This window comes from Schistocerca cancellata, chromosome 7 (genome assembly GCF_023864275.1).
Source record: "Schistocerca cancellata isolate TAMUIC-IGC-003103 chromosome 7, iqSchCanc2.1, whole genome shotgun sequence".
Classification (NCBI taxonomy): domain Eukaryota; kingdom Metazoa; phylum Arthropoda; class Insecta; order Orthoptera; family Acrididae; genus Schistocerca; species Schistocerca cancellata.
In genome coordinates this window covers 180,831,283-180,851,926 of record NC_064632.1, presented here as the reverse complement: position 1 = coordinate 180,851,926, position 20,644 = coordinate 180,831,283, and the positions used below count along the sequence as shown (strand labels likewise).

The window sequence follows — 20,644 nt, the reverse complement described above, 5'->3', positions numbered from 1 at the left end:
CATTTGAGAAAAGAGCAAGCTGAGTTTTGCATGAGTGACACTTTTTAAAACTGTGCTTTTTGTGGACATAAGACTCCCAGTCTCAAGAAAAAATTATAATATTCAAACTTAGAATATGATCAAGAATTCTGTGGTAAAGTAATGTTAAAGTTATTGGTCTTTGTACATGAGCTGCAAGGCTGCATTAAATCAAATCAACCAAAATACATTTTTATTTATGTGCATCTTTTTTCATGGATCAGGAAGGTGCTGGTGTAAACACAGTAAAAATTTAATATTCCTCACTGGAATGAAGGAAATTAAAAGTCATTTTGTGTATTACAATCAAGGTTTATTTTTTGTACATGTGTAACATAAAGATACAATTCTAAAAGATTATTTCTAACTAATTTTGATGGAGTACACATATATAATTCCAATTTTTTTGACTGGGACATACATTCAGTACGAATGAAGACTGGAGACTTGTTAGCAAGGTGTTCAATTAATTAACTACTAGCTTTCATATTTTATTAATCTTAAAAAGTAAAAAGCATTGCTTCTTATTGTTTTTCACAAGTAAGCAGTCAATATCATATAGAATATCTCACAAACTCCAAACATACTTTATAACATATACTGCATTTCATACAAAATATCATTTATTATAATAATTAACATCGATAAACATTCTTATACAACAATCAAAGTTCCAAGTAAACCCAGCTGATACAACACAAAAAATTATTTTTTCTGGATTTCATTGCTAAACAGCATGATTGCACTAACACCTTAATGTGGACACTTTAAAAATCACTAACAAAATTCTGTTTGGCACAGCATTCCTTATCAGTTATATTTGTATATATCTATCAAGTCATTATTAAAATTTGTGCAAAATGTTTGTGCACATTTTGACAGTAACTTTTAAAACACTTATGCAATGGATCTGTGTGTTAAATTAAAATTGGTGTTTAAAGCCACTTGTCAGGAATGTCTTTACTATTGTACCAGCAGCTACTAGATGTACAATTTTTTTTCTAAATTAATGAAGTCTTGTTCTCAATTGCTTTCAGCTTGTGTTACTTACACTATTATCTGCTTAACTCTATTTAAAGGTAGATCTGTTATGATTCATGGAATTCATCTTTTCTTATCATTACACATTAAATTTAGTTGTTTTATATTCTTGTATTAAAGTGTGTGGCTGACTAATATGATCTGAAAGTCATAATATAGTTAGCATTTTTTATAAACACTACAAAAATTGAGCATAGCAGAAAACACATCTATTGCAAGTGAAGCCAATACATAGTTCTTAAATTGCTTATTCCTTTGTGTTTAAGACACAGTTACAAGTATCCAAAAACCATTATTATACAGTAGATTGTGATGTTTAGAGGCTGCACCAAATGTGGATAGTACTGCCATACAAAAGTTTGACACTTTAAGGGAACAAATCTAGTGTTTTGTTCACAATATGCATCAGTAGTAAGATGTTTAAAAAGTAGCAAACTGACATGAATGGGAATGACACACTGTTACTTATGAGACAGCAGTGAAGTCTTTTAAAAAAATGTGCACCTGTAACTGAGCACTAGACTCAATATAACTCTTTCAGTACCTAAGACATAATAAATTGCAGTAAACATTTTATTTATACTATACTTCAATGAATGTAATTCAACATAGGCTATATCTGATGGTGAATGTGGCTCTATGAATCTTATTGTAAACTTAACTGTTATTTTTATTTTTCAAATGTAACTCATGACATTTTGTATATTGGTGTGTGATGGTGTGTTTGAAATCTGACCAGTGAAATCAAGCACATTAATGCCACTTGTTTCCATTCCTCAAGAAAAAGACACACTTTGGTTTTAGCTTATTGGTATTTTATATAACCTTGCATTAAGATGATCACTATAATACATTACTTATTTGCCCAAACAACATTGTTTTCACCCTGAGCACTCAGGATTTTAATTCATAAAATGTTTTAATCGGCATTAAAATCTATACAAAACATTCTTTCATGAAGTATTCAACCATGTATTTGTCTCTGTAAGGTTATTTTAAAAAATTACTTATATATGGGCTAGTTTTATTTGCTTCACCAAAGTCTTGCTCGACACATGGTACTATGTTCAGGTTAGCTAGATGAGTCATTACCTTATGTTCATCAAAACTGTCATTTAATAAACATTCTAACACTCTATATTACTTATCATTGTTGTTTACAGCTTGCTGGTTTTACTTGGAACATTTATGTGGAACAAATACAAAGTCAGCTCTTTCATTAGTGAACTTCATTCAGTATCTGTATCACCATTCATTTCAAAAAGAATTTTTTTAACAGAATTTAAGCAGCATCTTCCTCCTGGTTATGTTTTGCAAGAGCCAACAGTATCATTGTGAGTTCTTTCTTATTGATCTTTCCATCCTGGTTGTAATCAACACCACGAAGAATAGTTTCCTCAAAGTCTTGCAGGTCTTGAGCATCATAATCCTATAATCATAAGAAAAACATTGAAAATCAAATGTAAGGAATGTAATAGTTCCAAGATGTTCAGTCAGTTAGCTGAAAATATAAATAATGAAGCTATATTTCCACTTTGCTGGTAAGAGGAAGGAGGAGACTATACATAAAAGGGTGAATATCTACATACATGGTATTTTATTTCATTTTGAGACAACAAAATATCTCAAATACTTTGCACTGGACTAAAAGACAGAAAGTATATGTTCACATACTTAAAAGAAGGTCATAATTAGGCAAGCTTTTGGAGCCAGTGGCTCCTTCTTCTGGCAGAAGGGTTGAAGAAGGGAGAGGGGTGAAGTAAAAGGACTGGGGAGGTATACGAGTATTTCAGAAAAGTCACCCAGAACCACACGTCAGAAGAGATTTACTGGACAGGATGAGAAGGAAAGACCACTTGTACAGGACTGCACCGCACGAGATTTGAAAACCAGAAAGCTCACTGGTGGAAGACAGGGTAATATGCAAGACTGAGATTACTGCTAAAACATCAGGTACAAATTAACAACAATGAAAAACTAAGTGCACTGTATGAAACAGAGGTGGGAGGGAGACAGCAAAAAAGTAGGTAAGAAAATGAAAGTTGTAGAAAACTAAAAGGGAGTGAAGAAAGGAGTAGTTACTGTGAATAAATGTGGAGATAGAAGAGTCCATATGGTAAAGACATCCTCAATGTATCTAAACCAAACCAGGGGCTGGAGACTTATGGAACCCAGGAAAACCCCCTCCAAGTGACGCATGAAAAGGTCAGCATATGAAGGAGACATACAAACAGACCAGGGGTGCAGCAATGGGAACCTGGATGGCTCCTTCCTATGTCAACCTTTTCATGAGTCACTTGTAGAGGCTTTGTTGGGATACATAAGTCTTCAGCCTCTGGTTTGGTTTAGATGCATTGATGACATCTTTATCATACGGATTCATGGGACTCATGATGAGGCTGACCTCTTAAAATTTCTGGAATCTCTGAATACATTCTCACAAATAAATTTCACATGGTCCTGTTCTGAATCCCTTGCTACTTTCCTTGATGTTGATCTCATCCTCACTGTAGGGCAGCTACACACTTCTATACACATTGAACCTGCTAACAAACAACAGTTCTTACATTTTGACAGTTGCCATTCTCTTCATGTCAAACATACCATTCCATACAGCGTTGGCATTTGAGACAAACACATTAGGTTGGATACAGCCTCTTAACAGCAGAACACCAGCATTCTCACCTCAGCCTTCACTGGGCAAGAAGCAACTTCATAGCACACAACTGGTTACTCAGTATTATCGTGGTCTGGAATGTATTAATCAGCTACCTCAACAAGGCCATGACTTCCTAAAATTACACCCTGAAATGAGATCCATTCTTCCTGACATTTTGCCCACCACATCTAGAACACCTTTTGTCACCCTCATAATCTCCACCATATACTCATCAGACCCTATGCTCCTTCTGCACTCATCTCCCTACCCTATGGCATCTGCCCCTGTGACCATCCCTGCTCCAATACTTGCCCTATGCACCCTCCTATCATCACCTATACAACCCCTTAACTCTATCAAAGGGAGAGCCACCTGTGAAATGACATGTCATACACCAGCTGTTTTGTAAACACAGTTTGACCTTTTACAGCGGCATGACTACCACCAAATTATCAGTTAGAATGAGTGGGCATTGGCAGAGGGTGTATACTGGCAACACACAATATCCTGTTGCAGAGCATGCTCTACAGCATGATAGTTGTGACCTCAGAGCCTGTTTCACCACATGTGCTGCCTGGATTCTTCCCCCAGACACCAGTTTTTCAGAGCTCTGGTGATGGAAACTGGTGCTACAACATGTCCTTGGTTCTCGCTACCCACCTGGTCTTAGTTTATGTTAATTTCTTCTGTCTCCGCTTTTCTTCACAATAACTACTCTTTTCTTCACTGTGTTTTAGTTTTCTACAGTTTTCATATTATGACCTATTTTTCGCCATCCCCTCCCACCTCTGTCGGGTACAATACACTTAGCTTTTCACTCTTATTAACTTGTACATGATGTTTTAAAAGTAACCTGTCTTGCATATTACCCTGTCTTCCACCTTTAAGCCCTCAGGTTTTCAAATATCATGTGGTGCAGTCGCCAACAATCAGTCTTTCCTTCCCATCATGTCCAGTAAGTCTCCCCTGAACCGTGATTCTGAGTGACTTTTCTGAAATATCCTCCTTTTCCTGGACCTCTCTAGTCCTTTTCCTTCAACCCTCTTCCTTCTTCAAGCCTTCTGCCAGAAGAAGGAGCCACTGGCTCTGAAAGCTTGTCTAATTATAACCTTCTTTTTATGTGTGTAAACATATACTTTCTGCCTTTTAGTCCAATGCAAAGTTTTTGAGATATACTCATCAGTGAGTCTTATCATGGACAGCCTTTTATTTTGAATTTTAATCTCACTCCCGACTCTTTCTTTGATTTCTGTCATTGCTCCTTTGATGTACATATAGAACAGAATCAGTGAAAGCTGCATCCCTGTCTTACACCTTTTATAATCTAAAAACTTCTTTCTTGGTCTGACAGTGTTATTGTTTCCTTTTTGTTCTTATATATATTGTATATTACCCATTTATTGCTAAAACTTACCCCCGTTTTCTTCAGAATTTTGAATATTTCACATCATTTTTCATTGTCAAAAGCTTTTCCCATTTCTACAAATCCAATGAACATGTCTTGATTTTTCTTTGGTCTTGTTTCCATTATCAACCACAATGTCAGAACAGCCTCTCTAGTGCCATTACCTGTCCAACAACTAAACTGATACTCATCTAAGACATCATCAATCTTCTTTCCATCTTCTGTGTTCTACTCCTGTGAGCAAATTGTACACATGAACTGTTAAGGTAATTGTGTGATAATTCTCAGACTTGCTGGCTCTTGCAATCTTCAGAAATGTGTGGATAATGTGTTTCAAAAGCCTGATGGTATATCACCAGTCTCATGCATTCTACACACCAACATGAATCATCATTTTGTCCATTTCCCCCATCAATTTTAGAAATTCCAATGGAATGTTATCTATCCCTTCTGTCTCATTTGCTCTTAAATCTTCCAAAGCTCTTTTAAATTCTAATTCTAATACTGGATCTCGTATCTCTCCCCTATCAACTTCTGTTTCTTCTTCTATCACATCATCAGACAAGTCTTGTCCCTTATAGAGGCCTTAATTGTACTCTTCCCACCTATCTGCTTTCTCCTCTGGAATTATCTGTGGAATTTCCATTGAAATGTTAATGTTACCACCTAGCTTTTAATTTCACTGAAGGTTGGTTTGACTTTTCTGTATGCTGAGGCAGGCATTCCGACGACCATTTATTTTTTGATTTCTTCAAATTTTTCATGTAGCCATCTTAGCTTAATTTTCATGCACTTCTTATTTATTTCATTCCTAAGTGACTTGTAATTCAGTACTCCTGAATTTCCCTGAACATTTTTGTACTTTCTTCTTTCGTTGACCAACTGAAATATTTCTTCTGTTAGCCATGGTTTCATTGCAGTTGCCTTCCTGTACCTATGTTTTCTTTCCAGGTTCTGTGATTGCTCATTTTAGAAATCTACATTCCTCTTCAAGTGAACTGCCTACTGAGCTAATTCTTTGCACTCTTATTCTTACTGACTAGTCTCTTAAACTTCAGCCTGCCCTTCATCATTAGTAAATTGTGATCTAAGTCTACATATGCTCCTGGGTAAGCCTTGCAATCCAATATCTGATACCAGAACCTCTGCATGGCCATGGTGTAATCTAACTTAAATCTTCCCTTATATCCCACACTTTGCCATGTATACATCCTCTTCATCCTGTGATTTTGCAACAGAGTATTCGCTGTTACTAGCTAAAATTTATTGCAGAACTCAATTAGTCTTTCTTCTCTCTCATTCGTACACCTACTACCAAATGCCTATTCTCCAGTAACAGTTTCTTCTACACCTTCCCTTACAGTCACATTACAGTCCTCCATGACTATTAGGTTCTCATCATCCTTTACATACTGTATTACTCATTCAATATCTTCATATACTTTTTCTTCTTCTTCACCTTTTGCTTGTGATGTAGGCATGTATACTTGAACTGCTGTTGTCAGCATTGGTTTGCTGTCAATTGTGATTCACAGTAAGTATTCAAAAATGTCACTGTCCACTTCAATGCACTTATTTATCCATGCACAGAATGATTCATCACAACTAAGAAGTCTTTCCAATTCAATCTGCTGACATGCATTGTTCATATGCTGAATCAGGCTATCACATGTTGTTGGCACTTCATTATCGACTTCACTTTTCAAGTAACCTCACAAGCAAAATTCAGATGAAGTAAGATCTGGAAATCTTGCAGGCAGTCTTACTGGACCGCCTCATCTGATCCACCAATTACTGTCTGCTGTACACACAATTTAATACTTCCTGTCCTCCTACAGAATGATGTGCTGGACAACCAATGTGTTGTAATCACAGTGTTTGTTGGAAGTCCAAGTGAAGGTCTGCAAGCAATACTAGGAGATTATCCCCACAAGAATGTTTGATATTTTTCTCCATTTAAGGTGCCATCAACAAAGACAGAGCCAATGAGTTTGTCACCAATTACTCCACACCAGACATTCACAGTCCATGGACAGTGAAATTCATCTTGGCATAACCATGTAGCTTTTCCACAGTCCAACAATACACATTGTGTTGATTAATTTTACCACAGTTCACGCTGGAGCATTATCGACATTTCTGCCACTTTCTACATAAGTGTTAACTATTTCAGTTTCATTTTCTGTTGTAACAGCCTGCATTCTGACTAATAACAAAGTCAGTTTACGGAGGAACATATTTGAGAAATGGGAGTTGATGTGCCTGGAATGAGATCAGTTCAGATAATGAATGAACTAATGTTTCCAAACAGATACACAGAGAAAATGTGAATACTGAGTCATTCGCACCACACATCTGTTTTTATGTTTTTGATCCCATGAGTTTTCATTGAGACAATACTTTTTGGAACTCAGTTATGTTATTTGCCAATTACAGTGCCATCCATCATGCAATGACAAAAGTGTTACACACAGAAGTTATGTATTTTTCCCATGGAATCTGATTCTATAATAAAAATGGGACATTTCTACTAAGATTTCAAAACTGCCCCCATGCTGCCCTCTGGGGGTGGGGCAGGGGAGGTGTCAGAATTGGTATCACCAGACAGTATTTTTAAAAATGTTGAATATGTATTTTACCATTTGTTAATTTGATGCATAATTTTTGAGATATTTTGTTGTCTCAAGATAAAAAAAAAAACTATATGAGTGAATCAGAATGTGTGTATGTATGTCCGAGATCTCCTCGTAAACCCCTGGACTGATTTCAACCAAATTTGGCACACAAATAGAAAACTTTATGAGTGCCAGCACTAGAATCTCCTAGATTCCATATGAATGGAGACATAGGCAATAACATGTTTTTTTTCAGCCCCTGCTGTATAGGCTGGCCTGCATGACAGGCATGTTATGTGGGAATACTGTTTGCATGTTTCACCGACTTTCTTTGCAAGGCCACCTACATATCACAGATGGGAAACAGTGCTCCATCCCCTGCATGACAGGCAGCAGTATTGGCCTTCTTTATCAACCTTTATTGCAAGGGCTACAACTGTGGATAGACATGGCTGGGGAAAGGTCGAAATGGATAGAGGTAGGTATGACTGGAGAGAGGTGGCAGGAGAGGTTTGATAGGCAGAGAAAGCAGCAAGATGGGAAGGAGAGAGAAGGGGGGAGGAGGGAGGTGGGGAGGGACAGTGAATGAGTGCTGGATTGGGAGGATGGGGCATGAGGAAGTGAACACAGAGAGAATGAGGGAGGAGGAGAGGCCAGAGAGTGAGAGGGGGAGACGGGGAGATTGACAGAGAGACAGGGGAGGAGGAGATGGACAGAGAGAAGGGGAGGAAGAGATGGGCAGAAGGGGGCGAGGAGGAGATGGGCAGAGAGGCGGTGAAGAGCAGGTGGACAGAATGAATGTTGAGAAGAATATGGACAGACAAAGGGGGGAGGAGGAGATGAGAGGGAAAGAGATGGAAAAGGAAATGAACAGAAAGAGGGGGAGGGGGATATGAAAAGCAGGAACGCAGAGGGAGATATGTTCAAAGAGATGGTGGGGGAAGTTGGAGAATATGAAGAGACAAAGAGAGTTTGGAGAAGTAGACTGACAGATAGGGGTGGGAGGATGAAGTGTTCAGAGAGATTTTTAAGGAGGAGATGTGTGCCACAAGTGTTTGTTTAAAGTACATGCAAGCGAAGCTGCTGGAAGAGGGTCAGTACATGTGTAAAATGCACAACATGAGTAGTTAGTTGAACAGCTCATTCTACACTTTAATGTGTAGCAGATAGGTAAATGCAAGCTACTGGGCCTTTAGTAATTAAGTTTGATTAAGTAACCAATGAACATATTGTTTAGGATAAGCAAAAATAGGTGAAGAGACAATTTTTTCTTCAGGCTTTGATGTTGATTTTATGTCACAGTTAATACCTGAAAACAACTCAAGTTGGTAATGTGCTGCTTTTTTCTTTCTTTCTTTTTTATTAATGTGAACATTAAAATTATCAACAGGAGTTAAAAGGAGTAGTACCAAAGCCATTGACAACTTGGCTATATACCAATAAAAAAAAATCACATTTCAACATGATCATAATCCTCTGAATAAAAATATATTATTCAAGGAACAGGTGGATGTAGTATATAGAACTGACACTGTACTCATCAAATGAGAAATTTATTTATTTGTTAAATATATTCCTACAGTGTTTCATTTTGATATTCACGAATGACAAATGGTCATAAAATGAAGATAAACAATTAAACAATTAAATGAAATTCTACTCTCAGATAAAATAATGAGACTGATATCATTCATCCTCAACTTAAAAATAAATTTTCTTTGCAATAGAAGCAATTGTATGAACCAATAACTTTAAATCACTAAAATTTTCTAAAATTAATTGATTTATGTATGTTTTAATTCCAGTTTTGATTTTTGTAAATCAAAGAATTTCACTCACTGTGTTTAATTTGATGTACAGTCTAAGATTCCATTCCATTTATTTTCAATTACACAATGTAATTTTTTTTTAGATTTACAAACTTCAGACACATTAAAATTGTGTTGGGGACTAGATCTTAACCTGGGCACTTACTTGTGGGGAGGCACATCTCATCTGCTTTTCAAATCTACTCAGTTTCACTTAGTAACTTTGCACAACTAAGACTTTCAGAAGAAAACATATTGTAAACAATGGCTTATGCATAATATAGGTCTTGTTTCTGGAAATAAAGTTTCAATCTTTAATCTAGTGTACACTAGTGCAAAAGATTGTGATACATTAATACTTTGTGCCAGATGGAGAAAGCCAAAGATCCAGGTCTGAGCCATGGCTTACTTGGAGAGGGGGAGGGTCAGAGGAGAAGATTCTTCCATGTTTATAATATCATAAATGCCCCCAGCGTTGTTCTACATGGTAAGTATGTCAGGGATATGACTTGTGGTGGCTGGGTACACATTTACATGTTAGGTGTTCCTGAGCTGGAGTGGATTGTTAAGGCCACCAACATGCTGTTACCATGAAATCCATGTGTACACACCAACCACCATTGAGTTCTTCCTAGCTGTTAAGGATCAGTGAAACTGAAATCTCTGTCGACTGTGGCCTGGCTGCAGCAGTCAGAGAAAGCGGCCATGTTTTTGGGAGTTGTGCTTGTGTCAATGTGTGAGTGTTTTCTATTTTCAAAGGAGGTCTTTAGGCCTAAAGCTTAAACTTTTAGTAGTCTTTTCATTGTTCCTGTCTGTAACTCAGCGTCTCCTCCAGTTAGTGGGTAGCAATCTATCCTTTTCATAACACAGTGAGATGACAAAAGTCATGGGATACCTCCTAATATAATGTAGGACCAGCTTTTTCCTGGTGTAGTGCAACAGCTTCATGTCATATGTACTCAAAAATTCATGGGATGCCCCTGTAGAAATATTTAGCCATGGTGCCTCTATAGCTGCCCATAATTGCAAAAATGTTGCCGATGCAGGAGTTTTTTCACAAAATGACCTCTCAATTATATCCCACAAATTTTCAATGGGATTCATGTCAACTGATCTAGGTGGCCAATTAATTTGCATCAAATTGTCTGGGATATGCTTCAAACCAGTTGTGAACAATTGTGGTCCAGTGATATAGCGCACTGTCACCCATAAAAATTCTATGATTGTTCAGGAACGTGAAGTACATGAACGGCTGCAAATAAGCATTTCCAGTCACTGATCAGTTCAATCAGACCAAAGGACCCAATTTGTTCCTTGTAAACATAGCTTACACCATTATTGAGCCACCACCAGGTTGCTCAGTTCCTTGTTGACAATTTGGGTCCATTTTTTCATGGGATCTGAGCCACACTTAAAACCTATCATCAGCTCTTACTAACTGAAATTGCGACTGATCTGATCAGACCATGGTTTTTCAACTGTCTAAGGTCCAACCAATATCATCCCGAGCCCAGGAGAGATGTGGAGGTGACGTCATGCTGTTGGCGAAGGCAATCACATTGGTTGCCTGCTGCCATAGCCCATTAATGCCAAATTTTGCTTCACTGTTGTAATGGATATGTTCATTGTATGTCCCACATTGATTTCTGTAGTTATTTCATGCAGTGGTGCTTGTCTGTTTGCAGTGATGACACTATGCAAAAGCCGCAGCTCTTGGTCTTTAAGTGAAGGCTATCAGCCACTGTGTTGCCCATGCTTAGAGTAATGCTTGAAATTTGGTATTCTTAGTATACTCTTGACATTGCGGATCTCAGAATATTGAATTACCTAACGATTTCCAAAATGGAATGTCCTATGAATCTAGCTCCACATACCACTCGACATGCAAATTCTTTTACTTCCCATTGTGCAGCAGTAATCACATCAGAAACCTTTTCACATGAATCACCTGAGTACAAATGGCAACCCCCGCCAATGCACTGCCCTTTTATAACTTGTGTACATGATGCTATCGCCAACTGTATATGTGTATATCACTATCCCATGACCCCTGCCACCTCAGTGTATTATTGACATTTAATAAATCATTTAAGGAGAGTCAGTATTATAAGGGTTGTGAAATGGCTATTGAAACCAAATGTGTTTGGCTCAGTAGCAATTTCTGCCACAGGGTGGTCAGTTCTACACCATTAAAAAAATTGCTCTACTTGGAAAAATATCAGCTAAACAGAAATTCATAACAAATTCATCTTAAACTTTGTTACAGTTCCAATGTAATGATATTTTTCTGTACAGAATTCATGCAGTTACATTTAAATGAAAATTGTCTTACCTTTTTGACTAGCTCCAATAGGTCTTTCAAGAATCCCCTTAGTTCTTCATTCTCTATTGTTCCATTGTTATCCTACAAATAGGGAATTTCCAGATATTAGTTTAGTAATTATGTTGTAGTCTAAGGAACACTGAGATGACCTTAATGTGATAATACTTAATGCAGCTAAAAAGCAAGTCAGGCCAGTTTCAAGGTTTCAGATATGTGCTAGTGACTCTATATGAACACAAATTCATTATGTATAAGTTAAGATTTACACTTCTCATGAAAAGTGTACATCATATTCAAACCAGAGAATATCATCTGACATGATTACAGAGATAGGAACAATCCACGTTTTTAATCACTATGAAGTGAACATATAAGATGAATAATTACATGACAGGTATGAACAGCATTGAACTATTATGTAGAGACCTGTATTTACTTCTTTGTATTAAGCAGAAGGGTTAGTGTGGTGATGCTACTGAGATGAAAGAGGTTTGTTATACCAGTGGGACTAGTAGAGGACAGAGATTTGGAAACTGTGTAAATACGTAAACAGGTGAAGATGTAGGTACAAACTGAGTTTCAACAAAAATCTACTCACAGACCTAGAGGAACAATGCTTTGATTCAATTTATTTAAGTATTTGGAAGAATATGTATGTATATAAGATGCTGCCAGCCACTGTGGCCAAGCAGTTCTAGGAGCTTCAGTCCGGAACTGTGCTGCTGCTGCTACTGTCGCAGGTTCGAATTCTGCCTTGGGCATGGATGTGTGTGATGTCCTTAGGTTAGTTAGGTTTAAGTAGTTCTAAGTTTAGGGGACTGATGACTTCAGATGTTAAGTTCCATAGTGCTTAGAGCCATTTGAACCATTTTATATATGATGCTACAGCTCTCATGAAACTTTGTGTGTAGTGGGAGATTCTGAACTAAAGGAAGAGTCAGGCAAAGGCAAGTACATTCTATATCAAAAACCTATGCTCAACAAGCCTAGAGTAATGCATGTTCCACTGTGCAGTGGAGTGTGGCTGATATGAAACTTCCTGGCAGATTAAAACTATATGCCAGACAAACTCGAACACAAGACCTTTGCCTTTCATGGACAAGTACCATACCACCTGAGCCACTCAAGCGCAATTCATGATCCATTCTCACAGCTTTACTTCCACCAGTACCTCATCTCCTTCCTACTCAACCTCAATTTGGGAAGGTAGGAAACGAGATACTGGCTGAAATAAAGCTGTGAGGAGGGGCCATGAGTCATGCTACGGTAGCTCAGCCAGCACAGCAGTTGCCAACCAAAGGTAAGAGTACTGGATTTTAGTCCCAGTTTGGCATACAGTTTTAATCTACCAGGAGGTTTCAGTGCCGGCTGAAGTGGCCGTGCGGTTCTAGGCACTGCAGTCTGGAATCACAAGACCGCTACGGTCGCAGTTTCGAATCCTGCCTCGGGCATGGATGTGTGTGATGTCCTTAGGTTAGTTAGTTTTAACTAGTTCTAAGTTCTAGGGGACTAATGACCTCAGAAGTTGAGTCCCATAGTGCTCAGAGCCATTTGAACCATTTTTTTTTTTTTTGAGGTTTCAGTCCTAGAGGAATTTTTCAGGGCCTTGATTTTGGAAAGATGAAGATTCAATGAATGGTAAAGTGACAGAAATGATGACATCATACTGTTTACCTCTAGCACAAATAAACTTCAACAACAAAATTCAAAACTGGCTTAAAAATGAACTGCAAGAAAACTAAAATAATTTATAATAGACATTACAGAAAGAAAAAAGACAAATTACCAGTGAGGTCATAGAACAAGTATATAAATTTGCTGCCAGTGTAAAGCTCTCAGCTCCAGCTGAGTGAGTTCATCAAATTGATGTAACATTTTGATGAGCATCACTCCCATCTTCTTCTGATGAAATATCAGAGCTGGGATCTTGCTTATTCTTGTATAGATGCTGAAATGTGTTGGGCTGCCCACATCCCTTGCTAAAGATAAGGTGGTCATGGGGGGACTGACCACACTTGAGCCCTGAAATGTTCAGCCAGCTTCCACCTTGTGTGTCATAGGAATGTGCCTCAGCTGGGAATACTTAGAGCCTATTGTGTTCATTAGTGGGTCCAAAGAAAAACTTAATTGGTATTCGCCATCTCAGTTTTTGAAGCCACCACTAGTCCTTAATTTTATGGCTTCCTTTGTTATGTTGCCCCAGAATCCACTCTCATCTGTTCAAAATAAAACATATGGGTTTCTTCCAAGATGTGCTCAGCTACCACCAACTTATCTTTCTCCTCAGCTGAAAGTGCAAGGGGTATTTGGAAAGTAAGTTCCAATCAGCCCCAAAATGGAAACCACTGTGAAAATTGTTTTATTTGCAACAGTTAGCTACAACTTCAAGCTACTTATCTACATAGTCAATCATCTGAATTAGACATTTGTGATACCATTGTACCAACTTTCTAATACCCTCGACATAGAAGGCAGCTACCAGTGCTTTCTGCCAATTCTCTTCACTGGATCTACAGTTCATTGTCTTTAACAAAATGCTGTCTTCATAGATATCAGTTCATTTGAGCAGATGGTGGTGATGATGATGATGATGGTGATGATGATGATGATGATGTCTGGCTTGGGGGGTGCTCAACTGCTTGGCCATCAGCACCCATACAAGGCCCCAATTTTAGCACAGTCCAATTTTTACACAATCCAATCTAGCCACTGTCATGAATGATGATGATGAAATGATGAGGACAATGCAAACAACCAATCCCTAGGCTGAGAAAATCCTCAACCTGGTCAGAAATCAAACCCGGGACCCCATGATCCAGTGGCAGCAATGCTAGCTACTAGACCAAGATGAGCTGCAGACCATGTGCACAGAGATGAAGCTCAGAGTGAGCCATGTATGGGCTGTATTTTGAGTAATCAAACACCTCCCACTGAAAATACTGCAGGAGCATCTTCATTGTCCCTGCAGAATGAGACCAAGAATTGTCTTGAAGAAGGATATGCATGATAGCTATGTTATGTGGGCTGCATAGCTTCAGGCAAAATTTCTCACCAGGCCGTTGTAATTTGCAGGAGATACTATTTTCTAGGCATCCTTATGTGCTCATTGTGTGCTCATAACTGAAAAGAGTGACATTATCTGATCTATGGACATCCTAGAGACACTGTCCAACACATCTGTGCAAAGCTTCATTGGATTTTCACAATGTTTTACATTGCACAACTGATCAGAACTTACTGTCTAAATAGCCCAAGTATTTGTTCTGCCTTGAGTAGCACTGCTGGATGCAGCATTGTGTCTAACTTATGTAACTTAAATACCTAAACATTTTAATCGGACCTAATGAGGGGCACTTAACGAACTGTTTGAGACTGCCCAAGATAAGTTTACGTATACCACCTGATCCACACTGAGTACCACAGAGGCTAGGCATGTGTAGTCACACTTGATCGTTGCCCAAGTCAACTATATTTCTAATCTTCTATGGAAGTTGGAAGATTGTTTTAACAACATATGGCGTAAGTATCATCATGATCTATGCTGTTGGTTGTCCTACCTGTGGAAGAAATACCAATAGGTTGTCATCTTTCCTGTGTTATTTCATAGTTGCATCTTGTAAGCATAGCTTTTAATTTGTGTGTCACTATGACCACTCCTCTGGAAGATTTCCCTCAGGTGTTTGACTTCAGTAGACAGGTTTTCATGGCTGCTTATGGCATGTGCCCTGTGAATGAGAGTCCCCAGAACAGTGTTGGTTTGAGCTGGGTGGAGACAGTGAGATGCATACTTTATTTACAATGTGTCCCAGTGTGCCCTCTTGCTTCTTCCATACCCAGACACCCAGGAAGGGGAGACATGTTTCTATGTCTTTACAGTGAGCTCTATGGGCTCTTGTTGAAGGTAATTTGTGTGTCCAAGAAATTCATAGAGGGCCTCCCTACAATAAGGTCACCCAATGGTGATGTCTCCAAACATCTTTAGAAGTGTTTGGATTTGAAGTGTGGGGTCTCTACAGCCATTTCCTCAAAATTTATGATATATTGATTGACTGTTCCTGATCCCAGGGGAGACTCTATAGCCACACAGTCCTCAAGCTCATAAACATGCCTGCTGCACTGAAAGTAATTCATAGTGTGGTGAGAGTGACTGTAAAGTCTCACAGTTTGTGGCTCAAAACATGGTGCCATCAATGCCAACATATACTTCATGTGCACATGGGTCAATAGTGATGTTACATCAGAAGTCACCAGCAGCTAATCTTTTTTAGTTGAATATCTACCAGTAATTTCACAAACTCATACAAATTCTTCATTTGGAGAGTACAGTACCCTAGTAAGGGCTTTATTAGATTTTCCAGGTGTTTGGCAGTCTGTACATTGATGAGCTGATAGTGTTTTCTATTGGATATAGGGGTATTCCTTCCTTATGTTCTTTCAGAAGCACATACAAGTGAGGAGATGCTGACATCTAAGGTTGTACTCTTTTACCTTTCTGGCAGCAAGTCAGAGATCTACAGAAATGCAATGTCATTTTTGTCAAAGCTGCCATACCCTTCATGAGTTTGTTGCCTTGTATGCTGGACTCTAAGGTGGCATGGCGATTTTATTTTATTATTCAGCGGTAAAGATAACCAAGATACCACTGTGACACTTTGCTGAAAGGTGATCAGAGTAAAACTCATGGAAATGTTGTGTCATTACAACAAACTCACTCTGCTAGAGACCTGAGAGGTTTATATTTCTTCAGTTCACCAAGAAAGATAACTAGGGCCAATAAGTTTTTATATTTATGTCACCTGAAGTCAGTGACTGTTTGGATAGGAATGAAAAGATACAATTCAGTAAAAGCACTCTAGTATGATTTAGGTAAAGTAAACAAAGTTTTACAAACTTATGAGATGTTTGAAAGGGCAGGTTTACAATCTATGTGTGTTACTAATACTGACTTGTAACAGTGATAAATAGAGTTTAATGGAAAACCATTAAAAAACAAAGTTCATCAACAAATACTAGAGGGAAGTTGGGGATTTCTGAGAGACATATGGAAACAAACAAACAGATAAGGGAACTGACAAGAGTGGATCCTTTGTTTTCATTGCAATATAAAGTACTGGACGAACAGTTTCTTTAACAGCTGCATTTTCCTGTTGTCTTAAAATTCAGAAAGTAATTCATATTCATAACATAGGAGACAAGGTAAACTTACAGAAGTATGGACCAACCTCTTTATTAAATACACTTTGCTAAATTAAAAAAAAAAGTCTGACAGATTAACAAAATTTTTCAAAAAAAGCACAGTCTTCATTGAAGAGCAGCACAACTTCAGTAGAAATATATCTATGACTTGTGCCAGCTATGACTTTCTAGCAAATACTTTAGTAAAACTGAATAAGACACAAAATTAAATTAGAATTTATTAGACTTGAGTGATGAGTTTGACACTTCAGGCTACAAAATTCTGTCAGAGAAGCTTTAAGACACGACATTAAAGGCAATGGAAAGCCAAGGGTGGAATAACACCAATATTAAGAAAAGGGTAGATTGGTACCATATGGAGAGAATGCACTCAGCAGCCACAGTGACCAGAGACAGTGGCATGTACTAAAATGATTCACCTCATACTTAAATTAGAAACAAGAAGTAGAATAAAAACATGATACAGATGATATCACTAGTAAATCTCAAACACAGAAAATGTACATAAAAGAGAGTCCCTCAAGAACATAGTCTTGGACCCCTCATTTTCCTCCTATATATTAAATACCTAAACATTTTAATAGGACTTAATGAGGGGCACTTAATGAACTGTTTGAGACTGCCCAAGATAGGTTTAAGTATATCACCTGATCCATATTACACTCAACACAACATGTGATAAAACACCATTTGCTTCAGAATTTATGATTAGATGAAAAAGTGTACATTATGTACATGTTTCTGTATAACTAATTAGCTTACAAGCCTGTAAGGTGAAAGTAATTAGCCAGAAGTTGTATTTCTGAATCAGCAGTTTGATAATGCAGTGAACACATAGTGGGTAGTGGGGTGATCACTCTGCTGTAGAAATAATTCAAAAGCCAAGATGGCTTAAATACTGTTCACTGGATAACCGGTTTCAACACACTAAAGGTGCCATCATTGGATCTGTGAAGATATAACACGACAGGTTTGAGGGAGGGCTTACATGAGTTACACTATATACATTACTATTAGTAAAGTACCACATACCTCAATTTAGCTTAACATTTATATACCATTTGGATATAACGATTCAAGAAGCAGACCAGCTGATGTAAAATCATTGTCACAAAAAATAAAAAACAACTGTTCTCATGGTCATTCTTTTCCATCAGATATATAAAACCAAAGTCACAAGATAAAACTATTTGGTACATGATCACTGCTCAACTAACAACGGTCGGCATGAATGTGATGCCGACCTTTGTTTTCTAGGTAACATCCAGTAAGGCAATTTCTCTGTAGCTATCACAAACAAGTGGATCATTCTTCTTAAATGTGGGGCACACAATTGCAGTTTTCCATTCTGCAGAAATGGTTTCTGTCTTCCAGTGTTTCTATTAATGCCTGTATTTCTAATTCCAGTTGTGGGCCTCCATTCTTTAATAACTCAGCATATATCTGGTAGTAGTGTGACATGTAGTAAAACATAATATGAACTGAAGTTTCTTTGTCAAATATCAGAAGCTGATGTGTAAAGGTTATATACTTCCAACTATTAACACCTATGATAACTCTAAAATGTAGCCCACCCAGCTAGCCACGCAGTCTAATGCACTGCTTCCCAAGCGGGAAGGTGCACTGGTCCCTGGCACAAATCTGCCCGGTGGACTGGTGCTGAAGTCCAGTGTGCTGGCCAGCCTGTGGATGGTTTTTAAGGTGGGTTTCCATCTACCTTGGCAAATGCAGGCTGGTTCCCCTTATTCCGCCTCAGATACACATGAGACGTTCCCAGGAGGTACACTGGGGGCAAAACAACACAATAACCCTGGGTTTGATGTTGGGCGATGGTGGGGTGGGTGGACTGCTGTGGCCTGTTGTGGGATTGTGGACCACTGAGGGCTATGGTGGGATGAAGCATCTCTGTCATTTCTATGGCCTCGGTTTAATATATTCATAGATACAAACATACATACATACTCTAAAATGTGCCTCCACATCTTCTCATGACAGTGCAAATATGGTTGCTGCCAAAACAAGTCAAATCCAAATGACTCCAAATTCCATCTCTATATTCTACCATCAAGTTATCAGGAACACTGTACTCAGATCTGACTGCAGTATTCACAATAGCTTCTTTAATTTAATAATTTGCATAATGATGATATATTCAGTTGGGTAGATAGCACAGTATGTGCCACCACTTTCCTAAACTAAATTAAGGCTGATTATGAGAAGTGACTTGAGACTGGTATGCAGTTCACAATGATTTATAGATGCATCTTTGTGCAAGGTACATCATCAACTGATTATGTGTCTACTGCTTTGGCATGACAAATGTTTTCAGATTAGGCATTATATACAGCAAATGAAAAGAAAGGATGAAAGCCATAAATTGAAGGGTTCAGGTATTCGTTCTCATTACTTTGTCCAAAACATTTGTTAGAGAAACCACCAAAATTTTAGGTCACTCTTCCAGCTATGGTGGTATTTTAAACAAAGAGCTAAAATGACATAACTATGTAGGCTTCCACAAATGACTGAAATTCTTCTGGATGCTGCACCACTTCACTGCATAAAACGTAAACTAATTTAAAATATATAAACTCTAATGACATTCTGGTCATGTTACAATAGCTTACTCAGGTCAAGACTGGTTTTACTAGAGGACAGGTGACCAAATTTATTGCAACCAATCAGTGTCAATACATCGTACACACAAAAAAAAAGTTTTGCATCATCTCAGTTCGAAGAGCTCTGGAACCAATATAGAAAATTGGAAAATTTGATCAACACAAACATCATTTCCACACTTTTTATTGCTCATGAAAACCACACATTGGATGTTGTACCACCATATAGCAAGACCTTCATAGGTGGTGGTCCTGATTGTTGCACACACTGGTACCTCTAATACCCAGTAGCACTTTCTCTTGCTTTGATGCATGCCTTTATTCGTCGTGGCATACTATCCACAAGTTCATCAAGGCACTGTTGGTCCAGATTGTCCCTCTCCTCAATGGTGATTCGGTGTAGGTTCCTCAGTGTGGTTGGTGGGTTATATTGTCCATAAACAGCCCCTTTCTATCTATCCCAGGTACGTCCAATAGGGTTCATGCCTGGAGAACATGCTGACCACGCTAGTCGAGTGATGTCATTACCCTGAAGGAAGTCATTCATAAGATGTGCACGATGGGAGCACAAATTGTTGTCCATGAAGACAAATGCCTTGCCAATATGTTGCAGATATGGTTGAGCTATTGGTCGGAGGGTGGCATTCACATATCGTACAGCTGTTATGGTGCCTTCCATGACCACCAACAGCATACATCAGCCCCACTTAATGCCACCCCAAAGCAGCAGGAAACCTCCACCTTGCTGCACTCACTGGACAATGTGTCAAAGGCGTTCAGCCTGACCAGGTTGCCTCCAAACACATCTCCGACAATTGTCTGGTTGAAGGCACATGCAACACTCATCGCTGAAGAGAACATGACGCCAATCCTGAGCAGTCCATTTGTTATGTTGTTGGGCCCATCTGTACTGCACTGCACGGTGTCATGGTTTGCAAAGATAGACCTCACCATAGACATTGGG

At 38.4% G+C, this 20,644-nt stretch overlaps 1 protein-coding gene across 1 annotated transcript in view; it reads right to left on the bottom strand.

Moving 5' to 3' along the window:
- Positions 1-330: 330 nt before the first annotated feature.
- LOC126091882 (calbindin-32) overlaps positions 331-20,644 on the bottom strand; it is a 695,369-nt gene continuing 675,055 nt past the window's right edge. Inside the window, exons 10-11 of the mRNA XM_049907165.1 lie at positions 11,879-11,950; positions 331-2,488 (exon numbers count right to left, since the gene is read on the bottom strand). Of these exons, the coding sequence (XP_049763122.1) occupies positions 2,342-2,488; positions 11,879-11,950 (219 nt within the window). The 3' untranslated portion in view covers positions 331-2,341. The remainder of the gene's footprint in view (positions 2,489-11,878; positions 11,951-20,644) is intronic.